A 19027-nucleotide genomic window follows, 5' to 3' on the forward strand; every position below is an offset into this window, starting at 1 on the left:
CCCCTGGAACCGCGGGCCTAGGCGTCCCAGCCGGAGGCGAAGAGGCCGGCCTGGAGAGAGAGATGGTATCGCCACAGGGTAGAGAGGGGCCCAAAGTAAGCGGTCAGCAAGTACTGCCTATCGTTCACAGCCATTGTACCACGGTAAAGACAATAAATACAGTGTAAAAGCCGCTTGCACCTGGCTCCGATAACAGGTCCGTCTTCTGCGTTTCCCCTTATGTTCCCTGCTGTGCCCTATCTGGGTTAACACCATCTTAAGTGCTGGTCTTTTATGAGGAGGACACCATCACCATCACAGGGATTGTGCACCTATCAGGGGATAAACCCCACTCAGGTAATTAAAGATTAAACATGTTGAACTCTGAGTACCCAAAGCTTAAACGTTAAGGTCCTACAGCCCAGTATGGTTCAGTGGCTGAAAATAATAATGGGGAGGAGAGTACAGGGTAATATATAGCCCTTGGGACAGATCCAGCTGCAGAAATGACTATTTCACCTCTGTGATTCCTGTATTAACTTTGTGTTTGGCCTGGCTCTGGGACCTTAAGAGGAAGTGGCATCTAGGCTCTCTGGCTTCTATTGATGTTTCTGTTTTCTGTTCCTCTGGGATCCAACCCTGTAGCCCACCTCCCAGCGTCTAACCCTGCGATGTCTTCGCTGATGGGGAATTAGGCCTGGTGAGCCTCCCATGATGCTGAACTCCAGGTTTCAGGCTGTGGTTTTGCCATTTACTCTGGATTCCAGGTACTGTGTGATCTTGGATTCTTAGCTTGTAAGTCCAGGCTCTGTGTAGTTTGTAGTTCTCAGGTATGTTTTCTTCCAAGCTTCCAATTATATGCTTCTTTATCATGCGGTTCCAAATATCTGGGCTTTCCCAGCCAGAAAGGGCTGATGATAAGATTCCTTAGGATTCAGGAGTGGTCTCCAGACAGGAAAGAAAAGGCAAGTGCCACCAGGGGCGGTGTTGGTGCTGCCTCAGGGCAAGCCAGGCCTGCTGATTTCCCACCAGGTAAGCCTGAGGGCTAGGTCCCCCACCCCATAGCGTGCCTAGCACCTGAGCTGTCTGGGTTGGGGGTGCTCCAGGCTGAAGAGGGGGCTCCAAGCTCTCCAAGCTGTTGAGGCTGCTGCTGGGCAATTCCGATGTCTGGACCTCATTACCTGCACCTGGTAAGGCAGAAGTGGAAGGCAAGTGGCTGCTGGGAGGGGAGGGAGGTCACTGAAGCCAGATCAATGATAAGCATGGGAGATGGGGCAATTAAAGTAGTGAGCCAGGGCCCAAAGAACCTGGAGTTGAGAAGGGGGCGGGGGGTGACTCACAGCAACAGGAAGGCCTTCTGTGGACTTGAGTCTTAGGCAGGGGCTGCTGCAATAGACACAGCAGGGCCCCATCTAGCCTCTGGAAGACACTGAGCATGAGCAGAGTCTGGCGAAGTTCAGGGGACAGGCCCCACCTCTCTTCTTCCAGCAGCTCCCGGACCACTCCAAAATCTTGTCTAAGCTGCAGTGCCCCCTGCAGGCTGAAGGCCAAGGTACAATGTGGCCACCTAACCCTCTGGTCTCCCTAAACTGCTCTGCCCCACTTATCCCTTCCCCTTTTCCAGTTCCCTTCAGCCCCCTGCCACTACCACCTTTTCTCCTCACCTGAACCGGATCCCATGGGTGAGGATGTGGTCAAGCCAGGCACCCAGGATGGCTGTCAATGCCTGGCTAAGGGTAGGGGCCTGGGCTGGAGGTGGCAAACCCTGCAATCCTTGCAACACAGGCTCCAGTACAGTACGGACCACCAACCCAGCATACTCACTAGGAATACGGGGAAGTTCTGGAGTGAGAGAAGAAAAAGGACAGGATAAGGCTACTGAGATCCATTGAGCACCTAATAGAGTGACTGGGGGAAGAGTGTAGAATTTCCATTGTGGGGGCAAGGGGATACAGGAGGTGAGGGCAAGGATGGGGAGGAGTGGAGCCAGGATTTGGAGGGGTTGGGATATTCTTAGCCCCTGGGAACCTTGGGGATGCTGGAATAAGGAGTTACCAGAACAGAGATGATGCCGCCAGTACCGACCCTGTGGCATGTGAAGTTCGAAGCCCTGTGCAGCTTGTTTATGACATTCTTGAAAAAAGAGACTTAGTGACTCTTCAGGGAGGAGCTGTGGGGACAGGGAGAAAGTAAAAGGGGCTTATCTGTTAGGGACCTGTCAAGTTCTGATGCTCTTCTAAATCTGAGGTGTTTAACCTGGCATCTATAAAACTCAAGAACAGAATTGTATGCATAATTGTATAGGCTCAGGAATTTTCTGAGGAGAGATACCATCACTTTTATTGGGTTTTCCAAAGAGTCTGGACCCAGAGAAGATTATGGACAATTGCCCTAGGATTATCCTGTTCTCCCCAGCTTGGTTCAGAGGATGGAAATCCTCCATGTTAATTTTCTTCTATAGGAAGAAAGGCTGAAGAAAGGGGAATTGTACAATACCTGGCCATCATCTATGAAAGGAAGGCAGGAACTGCACGTACATAAGGAGCAATGACTGTAACTTTCTGAGATTCAGGAACCTTTGGGATGTCCTTACACTGAGTATTCTGACAGCCCACTTGCATTTCTTCAGAGCAGTGTAACCCATAAAGTAAGAAAAAGTCCATGTGCTGGTGTGGTTTCTTTGGTTTGATAGGTTTTGTTTTTGGAGGGGGAGAAGATGGCAAAAAAGAGGGGTCTCTACAGCCCATCTTGGTTACAGTTTGTCCCCGGCCCTGGCTGGTTGTGTGGGTGGCAGCCACTCGATGTGTCCCTTTCACATCGATGTTTCTCTCTCTCTCCCTCCCACTCCCACTCTGTCTAAACAAAAAATGGAAAAATATCCTCGGGTGAGTATATATATATAAAAAAAAGACGAGAAACGTATTAAAAACTAGTAAATAAAGGGATTCAGCTCAGCAGGTGTGGCTGAGTGGATTGAGCATCATCCCATGGACTGAGAGGTCCTGGTTTGATTCCCGGTCAGGGCACATGCCCGGGTTGCAGGCTCAATCCCCAGTAGGGGGCATGCAGGAGGCAGCCCATCGATGTTTCTCTCTCGCATCAATGTGTTTTTGGTTTTTTTTTGGTACATGCCCCTAGCGGGAACTGAACCCAGGACTCTCTGGTCCACAGGCTGACACTCCAAGCGCTGAGCCAGACTGGCCAGGGCTCACATCAATGTTTCTATCTCTCTCTAAAAAAATCAGTAAAAATATATTTAAAGGGACTCAATCATTTATCTGGTTTTTCCTCTACAAAATAGACTTCAGAGTAACCAAATAATTAATGAAGGCAAGTTTCACTTTATAGGAGTAATCCAAATAATAAATGAAAAAGGAATGATAAAATTGGAATCTCACCACTTTGCACCCCTAATGAAATCATGGATCTAGGCAATGATTATCAGTGGCTGTTAACATGACAAAATGAGAGCCTGACATGGAGGGGGATACACTGATGAAACAAAATTGACCATGAATTGATCACTGTTAAAGCCTTTGTGGTAGATATATGGGGTTCCGTGATACTCTTCTCTCTATTTTTGTATATGTTTTAAATGTTCCATAATAAAAAGTTAAATAAAATAAATATGAACAAAGCAAAAAAGATAAATTTAGCAGAGATTCCAAAAAGAGTCTAAGCCTCTGAGATGTTCTGTACCAGCCCCCCGCACCACCACCCCACTCAAAATCTGGCCACTGTCAGTGTTCCTGCTTTCCTCACCTGGATCTGTATTGTCAGCTTCCGGATTTCCAGGCCCAGCTGCTCTTCCACCTCCAGGGCCAAGCTTTCCTTTGAGGCCAGACTAGATAGAGCTTCTGCCTGGTGTAACAGAGGCTTTGGCAGAAACAGGGAGTGAGGTCTGAGCCCAGCCTAGGCTGCTTTCCTCCCCATCCCCAGCTACTTACAGGTAAGTCCTTATGAATCAGGAGCAGGAAGGAACCTGGGGCCCATGCTGCCAGATGCTGCTGAGCTCTGCCTCCAAACCAGAGTAAGGTTGTCTGCAAGGCACAGAGCCCCAGGGCAAGGGGTACAGGACCTGGGAGAGGAGGGACAAGTATCTGAGGGGTCATGGAGCACCTTTGGGAATAAAGATAATATCCTCAACAGTTCTGTTTCCCCAACCCCAGCCACTTGTCTTACCTGGAGGCTGACGGAGGAGCAACCCTGACCTGGGCTCTTGAAGGGCATCCAAGAGAGGAGGGAAGAGCTGTTGCAGAAGTTCACTGGTATGAGAAGATGAAGAAAGGCTGCTCTGATCACCAGCAGATCCCAAGACTTGGCAGAAGACTGAAGATGAGGGGGTATGGTTTAATAGGGAAAGGCCAACTGGGGTTTGTTTCACTCCCAGTGCCCCTTCTCACCTTGGTCCCAGCTCCGGATAAGAGATTGATGAAATAGGCTATGACACAAAGAAGCCAGCTCCTTCTCACACTCCTGAGGCAGGGATGCTAGTAGGAGAAATTACTCTGGAGCTTGCAAACAAGGTCTCAATTTTCTACAACTACTGCCCACTCAATGATAGGGGAAGAAAGGATGCACCCCCCAAGACTCAAGACGAAAGCAAGACTTTGCCTTGGAAGCGTAGAAGCAATAAGCCTGAATCCCAGGGTTGTGGGGATGGGGGTGGGGTAGAGGAGGAGAAGTGTTTATTCTAAACGGCCTGCTTTTCTTTTGTAGTCTGGCTGGCAAGTGAGCGAGGTGACTAGGGAGAAGGAAGAGACTCCGGCCTTCCCAAATGCCCAAGCCCACCACTCACCCTGATCCAGTGCCTGACTCAGCTGTTGTGCCGCTGCCCTGGGGTCACTCCAGGGTCCTAGCCTTAGGTCCAGACTCTGAGCACAGGCTGCCCATAGCAGGGTCCAGTACTGGCTCCAAAGGGCTCCAGCCCCTCCAAGCCCTGGTCCACTGCTGGCTGAACCTGCGACGCCCTCCATCAGATTCAGGAGCCCTGGCAGCAGCTCCTGCTCCTCATAACATCGCCTGCGGAGCTGGTCCCCCAAGTCCGATCCCCTGGGCGCCTCATTCAGCCAATCTGCCACCTGGCAACCCCGCTCCCCCGTTAGGAGGCAGAGCACTCGGGCTGGGGAGAAAGGACGCGCTGCCCCTGGGACGTGGCTTAAGGCTTTTTCCTGCACCTGATGGTAGGTGCGAAGTGCCAGCAGCAGGCCAGACAGTTGGGATGACAGGCCGGGGGCGGCGGGCGCCCGGCCCAGAGCACGAAGCTGCATCTCGATGACAGCATCCAGGCGCTGGGCAGCTAGTCCCATGGGGCGCGCCAGGAGTAGCGGCTCCGGAGTCCCGCGAAGGCCGGAGCGCAGGACTGCCATTCGGGAAAGCGGCGGCAGCAGGTCTCGGCACAGCTGAGGCAAGGGGCCGGGGCCAGGGTTCCACAAGCCGGGACTCAGCATCCCCAAAAGGCGCACGGCCGCCTGTAGGTGGCGGGCGCAGTCCCGGGCTTGGAGGAGCTGCTCCCGCTCGCGGTGCAGCCGCAACAACACGACCCGGAGACGCTGCAGCGCAGGAGGCATCGACCCGCCGGCGGTGGGCTCCTGCCTCGGGTCTGCAGCGCCCACCTCATGGTGCTCTCCCGTGTCCGCCAGCGCCGCCCACCACGACCGCCCTCCCGGAGCTCCGCCGGGCTGTGGGTCGAAGCTGGGGATGCTCCGGACAACCGGCAGCCCGGGCCAGCCACGAACGTCCCCGCCGAGAGCGCCCGCCCGCCCGGCCTCCCACTGCTCCTCCCCAGCGGCCCCGGCTAGCGCCCACAACTGCGGCGCCGGAGCGAGTGGAGGCAGAAGGCGACCCGAGTGGGACGCCTGTGCCATGGGGCGGCGTGACCAGGACGAACCTAACAATCCCCACTTGCCCGCACTGCCCAACGCCCGCCGTGGCCCGGACTCCGCCACACCCAAAGAGCCGTCATGTCTCGCCCCGCAGCCGCCCGGACCGTCCTGAACTCTCTCGCGATCCGTAGTCGGTGGCTTCTGCCCCTAACAAAGATGGCTACCCACTTTGCCCTCTCACCCCCCACGCCTCCACCCCTCCAGCCCACTTCAAATACACGACTGTCTTTCACTTTCGGGTTACTGTGGACACGAGATGGCGCCGATTCCGAAGACGGTGGGGCGGATCAAGCTAGGTGAGCAGGTGTGACGGAACGAGAGGGGGTCCAGGAGGGCAGGGGCAGCCCCTCGGGTCTCTGTTTTCTGTAGGATGTCGAGCTCCACGCGGTGGTTGAGGGCTCCGCCGATGCCTCCGGGTGACACTCCGCGGCTCTCCTTTCCCGTAGACTGCCCTCTGCGGCCTGGCTGCCCGCTGGGGGTCGCTGCTGTCCCCAGACTCTGCAAGGAATTCGGTCCCGAGGACTACGGTGATGAGGTAAAGGGGGCTCCTAGTTCCCCCTCGCCTTGTTGACGCTTGTCATGCCTCTTTTCAACTTGCTCTGCCCACCCGACCACTGAGGGAGCCCAGCGCCGCGGCTCTGGGGGGCGTTGCCGCGGCCCTGCCCCTGGCGCGCCGCAAGGGGAGGGGGGGCGCGGAGCCCCACTGGACGCGGCCAAGGTAACTGCTGGACGTGCGCAGCGTGAGGCCGACCAGGGTCTCGGGGGAGTGAGTAGAAGCTCCTGGGAAAAGATGATAAGAGGGAGCAGAGCAAAGACACCAAGGCACGGAAAAGCTCCAAGAACTTCACTGGAGTGAAACCCGAGTGGAGGGTTTGGTTGGAACTGTGGGAGATAAGGTGGGAAGGAAGGCAGCAAGTGACTTGAAAGGCCTTGCCCAACCCTGGGTTTGGATGTTCTCCGGTAGCGGCAGGTTGTCAGGGAGGGACAGGATCCGGTTTTGGAACACCGAGAAGCTGCTTCCCGGTTATCTCTCAAGTCCTCAAACTCACAAGTGCAGGAGCTCATTCATCCTCTGTAAATTGGTTGCTTTTCCTCTAATCTTAGTTTTGATTGATAACACAAACTTCCATCCAGTTGCTTAATCCAGAAATCTGACAGTCATTCTATATAGTCCTCCCTTTCCTTTACCTCACATATTTAGTCACTAAAATCTACTTCTGAAATGTCTCTTGAATCAAACCCAGCATTTCCATTCCTGCTTCTGTGGCCACTGCCTTAGTTCGAGAACATATTCTCTCTGGCCTGAACAGTTGTGATGGCCTTGTGACTAAACATTCCACCCCTAAACTTCCCCAGTACTATTTTTTTTTTAACTAATATAAGAATATTTATTTATTCACTTTTATTTTTATTGTTGGAAATATTACAGATTCCCCCTCCCCCCCCCCATTGCCCAGTACTGTTTTATTTGAGTATTTCATTTCCCATATCAGGTCCACTCCCATCACTGACAAGAGGAAGTTCTAACTCACTGGGTCACAGAGTTCTTCAGCTCCTGGCTGCATCTCTATTAGAACAGTCTCACCAACCTCTCTGTCTTTGCTCATTCAGCACACACTCATTGAGCACCAACTGTGCACCTAAAACAGGCACTGCTTTAGGCTGGGAAGACAGTATATTAAATAGACAAAAATCTCTTTTTTAAGTGGATTAGAAGTATCTAGTAGGAGCAACCTATCAATAAATAAACAACACAGTATGTCAAATATAAGGAGTGCAAAGAAAAATAAAGCAAGAAGGAGGATAGGGAGCACTGAGTAGAGTTGAGAGATTCCTTATTTTAAAAGGAGTGGCCATAGAAAGCCTCTCTATGAATGTTGAAGCAGAGATCTGAAGGGGACAAAAGATTAAGCCATTCATTGGGGAAAGAGCATTCCAGGCAGAGGAAATAAGTACAAAAGCCCTGAGATGTTAGAAGTGAAGCTTCTCAGTGCACTTGGTGTGTTGTAGGAACTTAGAGAAGATCACTGTAGCTGGAGGAGGGTGACAAGAGGGTAGGAGATGATTCATGAAGGTTTTGGGGCGTGGGGGGCAAGTCATGTGTGGCCAGATAGTGAATTAAGACAGTAGCTAGAATGTGTTTGGGGGAGAGGTGGAAGGTCAAAGAAGTCTTTTTTTTTTTTTTTTTTTTTAGATGGCTAGATTGGGCTGAGGAGGAAGAAAGAGGTTGAAGATATAGGGAAAGATATCTATATTTGAATGGTGGGCACATCATTCTGGGGAGGCTGCCTAGAATAGGTCCAGAGCATGCATTATTTATGCATAAATTGTAGTTTTGAAAGTTGAAATAAACCCACCAGGAAATTGAATTTGAGAATAAGACTTGATAAAAGTGCCCTGCAATGTAAATGAAGATGCTGTTGAGTCAAGACTGTCTCCTGGGGGGAGCCCTGGGCTAAAATTGTTTAGATCTGAGGTCCTGCCTATGCATTGTTTTAGCACTCTATAGTTTCATGTGGCTTCTAAGTTTCTCAGTGGGCAACAGACCTAGTCAAGGTTTGCTCTGTTTAGGTCTGATTAGCCATATAGGGACGTGATGATTCCTGTCCTTCTTAGCTTACACTGACTGAGAAAATGAGTCTCATCAGAACCACAGAATGTACGGGCTAGGCCTTGAAGAATCATGCCTCATTTTGTGAATGAGGAAGTTGAGGTTCAGAGAAATTAAACAACTTATCCCAACTCAAACAGCCAGGCAGTGGCCAAGCCAGAGCAGGATGCAAGTAGCTCTGTTCCAGCACAGTGCTTTTTCCAGTTCCATGTGCCTCACCAATCAAGGGACCAGGAAAAAGCAGTGAATAGTATGGCTCTAAATTGCTTAACACAGTCTATGGGAGCACAGCTTGGTTGAGAGAGGGTAGAGATAATTGGAGATGGTCTGGGAAGTCTTTGAGGGGAAGTAGAATTTGAACTGGACCTTGAAGTTGAGACAAGATGTGGTAAGAAAGAAGTTCAGAGCTAGGAGGGATTCGAGGACCACTGCGGGAGAACCCCGCAGCTGGAAGGAGCCTGGTGGCAGAGGGAGGATGGCAAAGGAAGATTGGAAAGGTCTGTCAGGGAGCTTTTTGGAAGCTTCCAAATCCCAGGCTGAGGAGCTAGATGCTAGTGTGTGGCCCTGGCAGTGGGGGGTTACTGGAAGTTCCTCAGTAAGGGAGTAATTGTTGAGAGCTTGGTTTGCGGGAGAGACAAAGTGCAGGGGAGAGGCCACCAGGAATTGCTACACTCAGTTAAACGTGAGGTAGCTCCAGGTGGGTTATGGGGGCTGTTCATATTCAAGGATATGACGGGGCATAACTGGAAGAGCAGGTAAGAGGACTCCATTGTAGGACTTCATTTTAGTGGCTGACCTAGTGGAAAGACAAGAGGAGGAGATACTGGATGGTTGAGAAGCTGGGCTGAAAGCCACACTCAACCCTTGGGGAAGGTAGGGCAGTAGTGAGTTGAGGTAATACATCATGAAAGCCGAGAGCTTCTGTGTTTTGAAGTGCTGGGCGGGAAGAGGTGGGCCAGTAAGGTTCTCCAGGCTGGGTAGCTGCTTTGTGGTTGCCATGGTGGAGGGGTCAACCCAGCCAAGCCCCTTGCTCTCTCAGAGCTCTCCCCCAACACCAGCCCACCCTCCCTTCCCCTCCCCTCCCAGGACATAGTGGATTTTCTTCGACGGCTGGTGGAGAGTGATCCCCAGGGCCTGCACCGGATCCGTGTGGATGGGAGCAGCGGGCGGCTGCAGCTGTGGCACCATGGTGGGGAGTGAAGGGGCCGGGCCCAGGGATCAAGGCTGGTACCCTGGGGAGGGCTGGCCCTCAGATGCTCCTCTCTCTCATGTTCTTTCTTTCCTTTTCTTTCTCCCTCCTGTCAGATTACCTCCTGGACCAATTCTGTGATGAGGGGACAACGACTAGACAGAGTGACAGGGGGAAGGGGGCTGAGGGACTGGGCACCTACTGTGGTCTCCAAAAGTCCTTCCTGTGCCCTCCCCAAGGGTCTAAGCCCTGCCTTCAAAGACCCTCTGCCTCTTCAGCCCTCTCCAGCAGCTCAGACAGCCTGCTTCAGGTGGCCATGCCCCAAAAGCTCCTGCCAACAGAGGAGGTGAGACCGTCTATATGAGGCTTCACCTCCCCCCAGGGTTCTTCCAACCCCCATATTCCCATATCTATATTCTCCCCTAATCTGGACCTTTCAAGATCCTTTCATACTGCTTGTCTCTCTTGCTTTCTCTCTCGTCTCTCTCTTCCTGTCACTACCCTTCCTCCTCCAGGAAGCCAACCGCCTGGCTGAGGAGCTGGTGGCTGAGGAGGAGCGGATGAAACAGAAAGCAGAGAAGAAGCGACTCAAGAAGAAGGTAGCTAGAGGGCAGAAGGAATAGGAGCCCAGAGGGATTTGGGGGAGGGCAAGAGGGACACTTCGTGAGAACAGGAGCGAACTCAAGGTGGCCCACAGTGGATCCTCTTGCCAGGGGCCCAAGAGGTACAGGGAACAGAAGGTCTCCTGGAGGCCATGTGGTACTGCTGTTCTGGGGCCACACTGTAATGCTTGGGTTAGAATCTGCCTCCTGCTTACTGTGAGATGTCTGCCTGATAACTCCCTGGTCTGCATTTTCACCTGTAAAATGAGGATAATAACACCTCCCTCAAAGAGGGAGACAGTGTATGCAAAACTCTTAGCCTGTACATATGTGACATAGAGTATATATTCTACACATGAAGAATTGGTCTCAAGATACAAATTTGTGTGTATGTGTGTTTAAGTATAGTGCTCAAAGTACATCATCATTATCATTGTTATAGCGCCAAAAAGACCGAAAGCGACAGGAGCGCATGGAGCAGGACAGTAGGGCGCACAAGGTGAGTGTCTACAGGCAGATACTAAGAGCACCAAGTGCCAGAAAGGTGGGGAATCACAAGGCATGTGACTCCAGGCCATCTCAACTCTGTACCTGTTTACCTTCCCTCCAGGTTGAGGCCACCCCAGATGGGAATGGGAGCCCCCCATCCAGCCCCGGGAACCCAGCTCAGGGACAGTGTGGTGAGGAAGAGGTGAGAGGCCCTTTCTTCCCCTCTTGGTCTCTGCCCACCCCTACTACCCCCTACTCCAGGATATACTTCATCCCCACCCCATCCCTACCTTTCATTTCTGCTCACAGGATGCACTGGATCTCTCCAGCACTTTCGTGTCTCTGGCTTTGCGCAAGGTTGGCGATTGGCCCCTTAGTGCCCTCAGAGAGAAGGAACTAAGCCAGGAGCCCCAAGGCAAGAGCCTGGCCACTCAGGAGAAGATGAGCCAGGAGGAAGGGAACTCTCCAAGAGAAGAGAGCCCCAGGAAGGGTCCTAAGGCAGAGGTGAGGTGGGAAGAAGGGGTGCCAGAGGTTTCTGGAAAGTCACATGTTCTGAAGGTTGAGGGCAGTGACCAATAGAAGGAGTTCTCTGGCCACAGGTTTTAAGAGACCTGGGGTCAAGCTCCATCACTGATATCCTGACCCTGGGTGGTTTCTGCTGCAGGAAGGTAGGACTGGTAGCATCTTGCCAATCATGAGAATTACATGAGTTGGTTGATCCTAATTGTATGTTAATTGTTTGAACAAAAAAGAAGAATTTGGGGAGGATAAGACTCAAGTCTTGCTTGACTTTTCTTCCCTTCCCGTCCTTAGGCATCTCCAGGACTTCTGGAAGCTGCCATAGAGCGAAGCCAGGAGCTGGCAAGTAAGACTCTCTCTCCCTCCTCACCCCACCCTCCCTGGAGTAGCCCCATCTGAACCTCCCCACCCTCTCTCCTTGCCAGAGTTGGGTACTGGCTTTGCCCAAAATGGTTTCTACAATGAGGCTGTGGTCCTCTTCACCCAGGCCTTGAAGCTCAACCCCCGGGACCACCGGTAGGTGGGGGCTTGGCCATTGTGTTGGGAGGTCAGGGCAAAGCAGGGTGTTGAGGACTTATACTTTTGGTCACTTTTTCTTCATCAGGTTATTTGGAAATCGCTCTTTCTGCCATGAGCGGCTGGGTCAGCCAGTGCAGGCCCTGGCTGATGCCCAGGTGGCCCTTACCCTGCAGCCTGGCTGGCCCCGGGGCCTCTTCCGCCTAGGCAAGGCCTTGATGGGACTTCAGGTAATGGATCTGACATTGGAAGCAACAGAAGAATTTGGGTGGGATGGGGCGGGGGTTGGGTCTACATTTTCTAGGAAAGCTCTATGTACCACAATGTCAGTGATACTAGGAGCTGGGGCCAGTTTGAGAAAGGGGTCCCTTTCAAGCTCCTTGACCCCTCCTTTTCCTCATCCCTACACTTTCCTCTTTCTAATCACTCTGGGACCAAAGCGCTTTGAGGAGGCAGCTGCTGTGTTCCAGGAGACTCTAAGAGGTGGGTCCCAGCCTGATGCAGCTCGGGAGCTTCACTCTTGTCTTCTGCGGCTTGCTATGGTAAGGGAACCAGGACTACTCTTGCTGAGGGGGCAGCAGGGAGAATTGGCTGTGATTGCAACATCAAGCAGTGCTACCTTCTGCCTCAGTGGGGCAAGGGGGCAGGAATGGGTGGGATGAGGGGCAGGGGCTGCACTACTAGAAAGGAGTATATCACATGCCCTTCCCTTTTCCTTCTCAGCAGGATCAGAGAGGAGGATACCGTGGGCCACCTCTGCCAACTCCGCCGACTGGATTCCCCCAGCCATTTTCCCACACTGAGCCAGCAGCCTCGGGCCTCCTCTCCTTCAGTCACCCTCGAAGCATTGCTCCCAGGGCCCCTGGCCTTCTGTCTTCACCCTTACATTATCCACCTTGTCAGCGGAGCCTCTCCAACCAGCCCCTCCCCCAGACTCAGAGTAGAAGACTTCCTGTCTGTCTCCAGAACCCCTCAAAAAGCTGGGACATCCTGGGACTTGGGCCCCAGCATCTACCTCAGGCCAGATGAGGGAAGACCTGTCCCTCATAAGACAAAGCCATGTGTATATCCCACAGGGATGAGGGACACTGTGTGGTGGCTGTTTCCTGCATAATTTGAGACCTTGTACTCCAAAACCATAGTTAGGGACACCCCTGGTAGTCATTCCTCTTGCCACAGAAACCCGACGAGGAAAAGGAGCTCCATGTCCACTAAAACAGCCTTTCTTTTATTCTCAAGCAATGGCTTCCTCTGGGGGCAATAAGGAAAAATAAAATCCACCAAGGCTCAAGAAGGGAACCATACAAGTACAAAAGTTCAGGTTTTAAAACTATAATACACCCTGCAGGGGCCATTTGGGTCTTGCTCTGTTCTTGGCCCTGGGGAACTCATTCACTAGCCAGAGCTCTTTGCTCAGGAATGGGGTCATAGCGATGAATAAGGCTGGGTCCCGCCCTTCACCTTAATGGATGCTCACCACTTCTAATCCCAGTTCTTGTCCTGTTTTCTCTCGCCCTAGCCCCTCATGCTTTGTTTCCTGTTCTCATTTTTGTGCACATTCTGACCTATCCTCTACCCAGTGGTCTGATGCTCACCTCCTCCGACTGCGAGAAGATTCGCCAAGGGTTTGCATTTGGGAATTCCCTTACCAGCTGCTACCTGGAGCTGGCAGACCCTATACATCCCCACTGCTGGCTCTCCTGCTGATGGGGCCTCAGCAGGCACCCAGGCTGCTGCTACCTTGGCCATGCTCTTCTCCAGTCCAGCACTGCATTTACTCAGTTTTTCCATCAAGGGTCATTTCCCCCAGAGATGGCTGTAATTCTCTACTTTCTATGTAAGAATCATGAATTCCTTTCTCTGAGATCCTGGCAGCTGCCCTGACTGTTCCTTCCTAGCCTGGGACTCTCAGCTCATTTAAATGTGGATCTTAAGGGGACTTTTAGGCCTCCCAGAATGCCCTCTCAAGAGGAACTATTCATCAGGATTATTGATTCCTGCTGCCTTACAGGTCTTGCTCAATACCATTCATACCTGGAGACAGAAAGTGTTGAAACTATATAATAGGATGAAATCTATCATTACTAGTTGGGTCACCTTGGGCATGTCTCACAACATCTGTGCCTCAGTTCCCTCATCTGTAAAATGGGTACAATCCCTACTTTGCAGGGCTGTTGCAAGGACTGAAGGAGAAAGTGAGAAAATACCAAGTGCTTGGTACATAGTGACTGTTAAATAAACCAACTTTTATCTGCAGTTGTCCGTATTCATGATTCCCTTGGTGGGAAGAGAGGAATATGAGTGAATTGCTGCTTATTTCACAAAATACAGAGTCCCTGGGACAGTGGTTCTCAAAGTGTGGTCCCTGGGCCAGCAGCATCAGTGTCACCTGGGAACTTGTTACAAATGCGAATTCTCAGGCCCCACCCTAGACCTAAATCAGAATCTGCATGGCAGGGGCCCAGCTATTTGTGTTTCAGTAGTCTTCCAGGTAATCCTGATGTACCCATCCAGAGGCCATTTTGACAGGACAGGTTTGAGTTTTGTTTGTTCAGGTCTTGATTACAAGAGGTGGCAGTGCTGGGCTAGAATTTATGTTTCCTCAAGTGGAGGAGGGTTATGGCTCAGAACCAATCAACTTGACTGGCCTCTACCTTCCTAAGTAGAATTATTGGCCCTGGAAGTTTTTTGCTTATGCCTGGTTAGGGAGTGGGGTTGGGGAGAGGTGTTTATTGGTTAGGGGTGATTATATTAGTGACACCACCAGAAACCTGCTCATCTGACCTTGTTCTGGGGGAATTCTCTACTTTGGAGACTCCGCTAAGGCTCCTGGCCTCTCGAAGAATGGCTGCCTACCACTACTCTGTGGTATCTTTGCTTTCAGACTGAGCTGGCTCCTCGCTCTTCCAGCCTCTCAAAAAAATGCCCCATCCCTATCCTGGACTTGAATGTTCTCCAAGAGCCACAGGACTCCTCACACTTTGTTCCCATACTCATACTGCTAACTGGTGGGGTTCTGACCCAGCAGCCTGAGTTCTGAGTCCCCAGGGCTAGAAAGCAGAGTGATAAACCATCCTGATTTTCCTGGGACTGGGGGATTTTCTGGGGTGTGAGACTTTCAGTGCTAAAACTGGAAAGGAAAGTCCTGGGTAAACAGGAATGAGTTGGTCACCCTAATCTAAAAATTCTGGAGAGGACTTTAGGAGAGGATAAAGGGAATAAGCAAGGGAATGGTCCAGGGGAGGTATGTGTGTGTTGTGTATGTGCACTGAAGGGGCAACACGGGTACAGAGAATTTTTTTTTTTTTGTACATAATGGCTGACAGATTCTTAGCTCTACCCTTGTTGTCATTGTCTATTTCTGTCCATGACACTATTTTTCTTTCAGTTGCCCAGGTTTGCAAAGTTGTCACTGACTCATGCAATTTTTTTTCACTGGGAGAATCACACTGATTCCTCTTTTCTTTTTAATCCTCACTGGAGGATATGTTTCCATTCATCTTCAGATAGAGTGGGGGTGGGAGGGGAGAGAGAGAGAGAGAGAGAGAGAGAGAGAGAGAGAGAGAGAGAGGGGGGAGACAGAGAGAGACGAGACACATTGGTTGGTTGCCTCCTGTACGACCCTGACCAGGGCTGGGACTGAGCCGCAACGGAACCCATGACTCTTTGGTCTGCTGGCCAAAGCTCTAACCATTGAGCCAAGCTGGCCAGGGCTGATTCCTCTTTTCTGACAACTTCCTGCTCTACCCCTCCAAGACTGCGCCTGGATTATCTCTGCTTTTACCTTTTGCAGTAGCCAGAAATACTCTACTTCCTCAGTCTCTGGTCCAGCCTGCAGGCTAGCCTGCCCTAAACATTGCTCTCTTGCCCCACCTCTAAAACCTCCAAGGACCAGGCCCTGTCTACAGTACAATGCCTAATTTACACCCTTGGCCCTTCTCCTCCCTCTGTAATCTCTTTTCTTTCAGTTAGTTCCAGTCACAGTTATAGGGACAGAACCTATAGTGGTCAAAAGCATGAGCTCCTGAGTCAGACAAGTAGGTGAGTCCCAGTCCCACCACTTAGAATCTTCATGACATGACCAAGTTTCCTTGGGTTTCTGTGATTCAGTGTCCTTATCCTTGAAATGAAAGCCTCAGTATCTCATGGGGTTATAGTGAAGATTAGTCCATGCAAGTCACCTGGAACTGCTCAATAAAGGGTAGCTATTATCTGAAAATGCCAGGTTCCCCTCTGCCTTCCAGCCTTGTTCACCCTCCCTTAAATATCCTCTCCTGGGACCTCCACCTGCAATTGAGGCGCTGGCTGAGCCCCCTGGAACCTTTGAGAGCAGGATTGTGGTACCTGGGCAGATGCATGGGAAGATCTGGGGAGGGTAAAGGAAGGACTGAAATGGGAGAGAGGGGATGCAGAAAAGAGCCTAAGCATAGTCTGCTGATCAGCTGGGAAGGCTGGGCATAGGGGAAGCTCTGTAGCTACCGAGTGCGCATCTTCCCTCCTCATCATATTGCAGGAGGGTGATGAATCACCAGCGGAATAAATTAATCTCAGAATTGTATGCCAGCCCAGGTGGGCTGGGGTCTCCACTCCGCAAGGCAGCTACCCCAAGCTCCGCCTTTGAGGGCGGGGCCGGGCCATCCCACCCTCCCACTACAGCCTCTGCCACTGTCCAAATAAGAACATTTAACGCTCAATTATGGGGTGGAGGTCCCGGAAGTAGGGGTGTCTCCTCTCTCATGGCACGCATCGCTTTGTGACTCAGAGTTCTTTGGGCAGGGGAGGGAAAAAGAGTCGGCATTGCATTACAAATGACTTCAGGGTTGGGAAAGAGAAAAGAGTCAGGCATGACGTCGTCAATTTGGGGCCGGGCTTGAGGTTAGGAGTGAGGTCTCCGAGGCTGCAAGGGATCAAAGGCGCGGAGTCCTGGGACCAAGGCAACTAATAGGGGAGGTCCGCTAGCAGCTACCAGAATTCCACCCTCTTCCGCTTGGCTCCGAGTCTCCCGAGTCTCCGAGTCTCCGAGTCTCCGGGGCTCTGAAGGCTGGCTAGATGCCTGGGACCGAATCCTGACCTAGGGGCTCTTCCTTTGTAAAATGGCCCTAATTATATCACCTACCTTGTAGGGTTGCTATGAGGGTTAAAGAAAACCGCTCCGCCCAGTGCCAAGCAAGGAATACCCGAAATAACCAGCAGATTGTGCTCCGGGCGCGGGATTGAGGCGCGGTGAGGTGGAGTCTCCACTTTATTCTCAACAACTAGGAAAGGTGGGCTTCTACACTGTGAGCTGGAGGAGGCTGGGGTCGACACCCGCCCTCCATCTGCAACCCGGACAGCGCGCGGAGTGCAGAGGCGCGGAGGTGAGAAGTCCAGGGCCTCGGAGCCAGGGCGGTTGCTTTGTCTTCAATCGTCCACCTGTATCTCCTCGTCTGACAGGTGGGGCCCGGAGTCAGGCAGTGTGAGGCGGCCCTGGACTTCGGGCGACAGCGCGCGCAGCGAGGCCACATCTGCGCGCATCTCCTCCATGTCGCGCTTGAGCTTGGCGCGCCGGTTCTGGAACCACGTGACGACCTGCGTGTTGGCCAGGCCGAGCCTCGCTGCCAGCCGGTCGCGCTCGGACGGCGCCAGGTACTTCTGGAATACGAAGCGCTGCTCCAGCTCCAGCACCTGCTGGGCGGTGAACGCCGTGCGTGACTTTCGCCGTCGGCGGCCGGCCCGACCGGGGCCCAGAGCACCCGGGGCCGCGCGGCCTGCGGGGATAGGATAGGGGATGGGTCAGTCTCCAGAGCCTGCGGAAATCGGGCTTTGGCCCCGAAGGAAAATCCAGGGGTAGAGTCAGGCCAGGGTGGAGGTGAAGAGACGGGAGCTAGACCGTGGTCTCTTAAAGAACTGCGTGAGGGTCAGGCCGAGGAAGGGGGTGGGGGCACAAAGTGGAACCTGCCCCTGGGGTACAAGAGGCAGCAGGTTGAGGGCATCTTGTGAGAAGAGTGGGAAGAGGGCGGGACAGGCCAAAGGAGGCATGGTTCAGGGTCAGGCTGTCTGGCGCGGGGCCTTTGAGGCCTTCCGGAGTCTGAGCCACCTTGCATGTTGGGGCCAGCACCAGAGGTGGGGGCCAACCATGATCAGGGTAGGGACAGCTGACCGGCATGGTGAGTGTAACAGGATCCGGATCAGGCCCTTCTTCAGGCTTGTGGGTCTTGTCGGGCACTCTCGGCTTACTCTTTTTTAGTGACACTCCCACCCCCCCGCCTCCACCCCGAGCACGAAAGGGAGGTAGTGGGGGTACAAGGGGCAAGGAAAGGCAGAGTTCGGAGTCCTAAGGCCCTTGCAGTTCCAAGGTTCTTCAGCTCCTTGCGCCCTCTCGAGAAGAGAGGGCTTGGAGTGGAGCGTGTTTACCCGGAGAGGCCCAAGCCTCACCTCCCAGCACTTTCTAGCCTCCCTTGCCCTAGCTCACTCGTGTACAGCCTCCGGCTCAGGCCTTTTGTCTCCTTTTCTCTGGCCTTTCTGTCGCGATTGCCCCGCCTACAGCGAAAGGACCAACGGGTCGCTCAGTTCTTGACAGCCGGCCCTTCCCCTCGGCGCTGGCGACTTTCAGGAGCAGCCGCGGAGCCTGGGAACTAACGGAGGGGAGGAGAGGAGCGGGAGATGCAAGCCCCGGCACGTGGGCTGAGGGCAGGAGGCAGATTAGGGTGGTGGTCAGGGTGAACAAAGGTGGAGCCCGGGAACTCGGAGGAGAAAGATGGGGAGAAGGCCAAGTCACAGTGCACGACCCAACCGGCGCTGTACCTTCAGAGGGCTGCAGAGCGAGCCCGTCAAGTCCGCGAAAAGCTTTACTAGTCAACTCCTCCAGCGCGCACAGCGGAGACGTAGGACCTGAGCTCGACTCTGGAAGCTGCGACACAGAGGGTCCTCGGGAGACCATGCTCGGGCCTAGGATGTCTGCGATGCTGAAGGGTGTCCGGGCTGTCCGGGGCTCGGGTCCCGAGCTCATGGCCGGCCGGGCTGTGGCGGTCCTGCCGCCCGCTGTGCTCGGCTCCGTAGCTGCCCTGGGCCCCAGCGCGCGGCTCCCGATCTGGGCCCCCGGCCTCGGACCCGCCCCCCACGCTGGGCCCGAGCCCCGTGTGCCCCTCCTCCTGCGCCCCCACTCCCTAACCCTGGGCCACCGTAGGTCTGGAGCTGGTAGATGTCCCGGCAGCTGTGTTTCTACAGGCGATGGAGGCGCGCAGAGAAGCTCACCAAA

General features: G+C 53.1%; 3 protein-coding genes and 1 long non-coding RNA gene across 5 annotated transcripts; 2 read left to right on the plus strand and 2 right to left on the minus strand.

Annotated features, from left to right (window-relative positions):
* Window positions 1-223: 223 nt before the first annotated feature.
* Window positions 224-2824, plus strand: LOC118630672. The gene is made up of 3 exons (XR_004959678.1): window positions 224-336; window positions 625-746; window positions 2441-2824. It is a non-coding gene; the product is annotated as an uncharacterized LOC118630672 (long non-coding RNA).
* Window positions 748-5983, minus strand: CCDC142 (coiled-coil domain containing 142). Its single transcript, XM_036262607.1, has 9 exons — window positions 4778-5983; window positions 4383-4469; window positions 4162-4308; window positions 3927-4057; window positions 3742-3855; window positions 2035-2149; window positions 1644-1821; window positions 1320-1519; window positions 748-1166 (listed from the first exon to the last, which is right to left on the minus strand). Exons 1-9 carry the CDS (start codon window positions 5844-5846, stop codon window positions 907-909), a joined length of 2301 nt encoding a protein of 766 aa, XP_036118500.1. The 5' UTR covers window positions 5847-5983; the 3' UTR covers window positions 748-906.
* A 21-nt stretch (window positions 5984-6004) lies between these two features.
* Window positions 6005-14038, plus strand: TTC31 (tetratricopeptide repeat domain 31). 2 transcript variants are annotated; one of them, XM_036262608.1, is made up of 13 exons: window positions 6005-6160; window positions 6311-6399; window positions 9562-9664; window positions 9781-10010; window positions 10180-10263; window positions 10709-10765; window positions 10877-10957; window positions 11065-11259; window positions 11569-11620; window positions 11700-11790; window positions 11879-12020; window positions 12231-12332; window positions 12514-14038. In XM_036262608.1, the coding sequence occupies exons 1-13, from the start codon at window positions 6121-6123 to the stop codon at window positions 12817-12819; spliced, it is 1572 nt and encodes a 523-aa protein (XP_036118501.1). In that variant the 5' UTR covers window positions 6005-6120; the 3' UTR covers window positions 12820-14038. The 2 variants fall into 2 exon arrangements, with proteins under 2 accessions (XP_036118501.1, XP_036118502.1); XM_036262609.1 differs by having other exon boundaries at window positions 12517-14038.
* Window positions 14039-17190: 3152 nt separating this feature from the next.
* Window positions 17191-18778, minus strand: LBX2 (ladybird homeobox 2). Its single transcript, XM_036262422.1, has 2 exons — window positions 18574-18778; window positions 17191-17537 (listed from the first exon to the last, which is right to left on the minus strand). The coding sequence occupies exons 1-2, from the start codon at window positions 18776-18778 to the stop codon at window positions 17191-17193; spliced, it is 552 nt and encodes a 183-aa protein (XP_036118315.1).
* Between the last annotated feature and the right edge of the window lie 249 nt (window positions 18779-19027).

Source organism: Molossus molossus, unplaced genomic scaffold, assembly GCF_014108415.1.
Source record: "Molossus molossus isolate mMolMol1 unplaced genomic scaffold, mMolMol1.p scaffold_m16_p_15, whole genome shotgun sequence".
NCBI classification, from domain to species: Eukaryota; Metazoa; Chordata; class Mammalia; order Chiroptera; family Molossidae; genus Molossus; species Molossus molossus.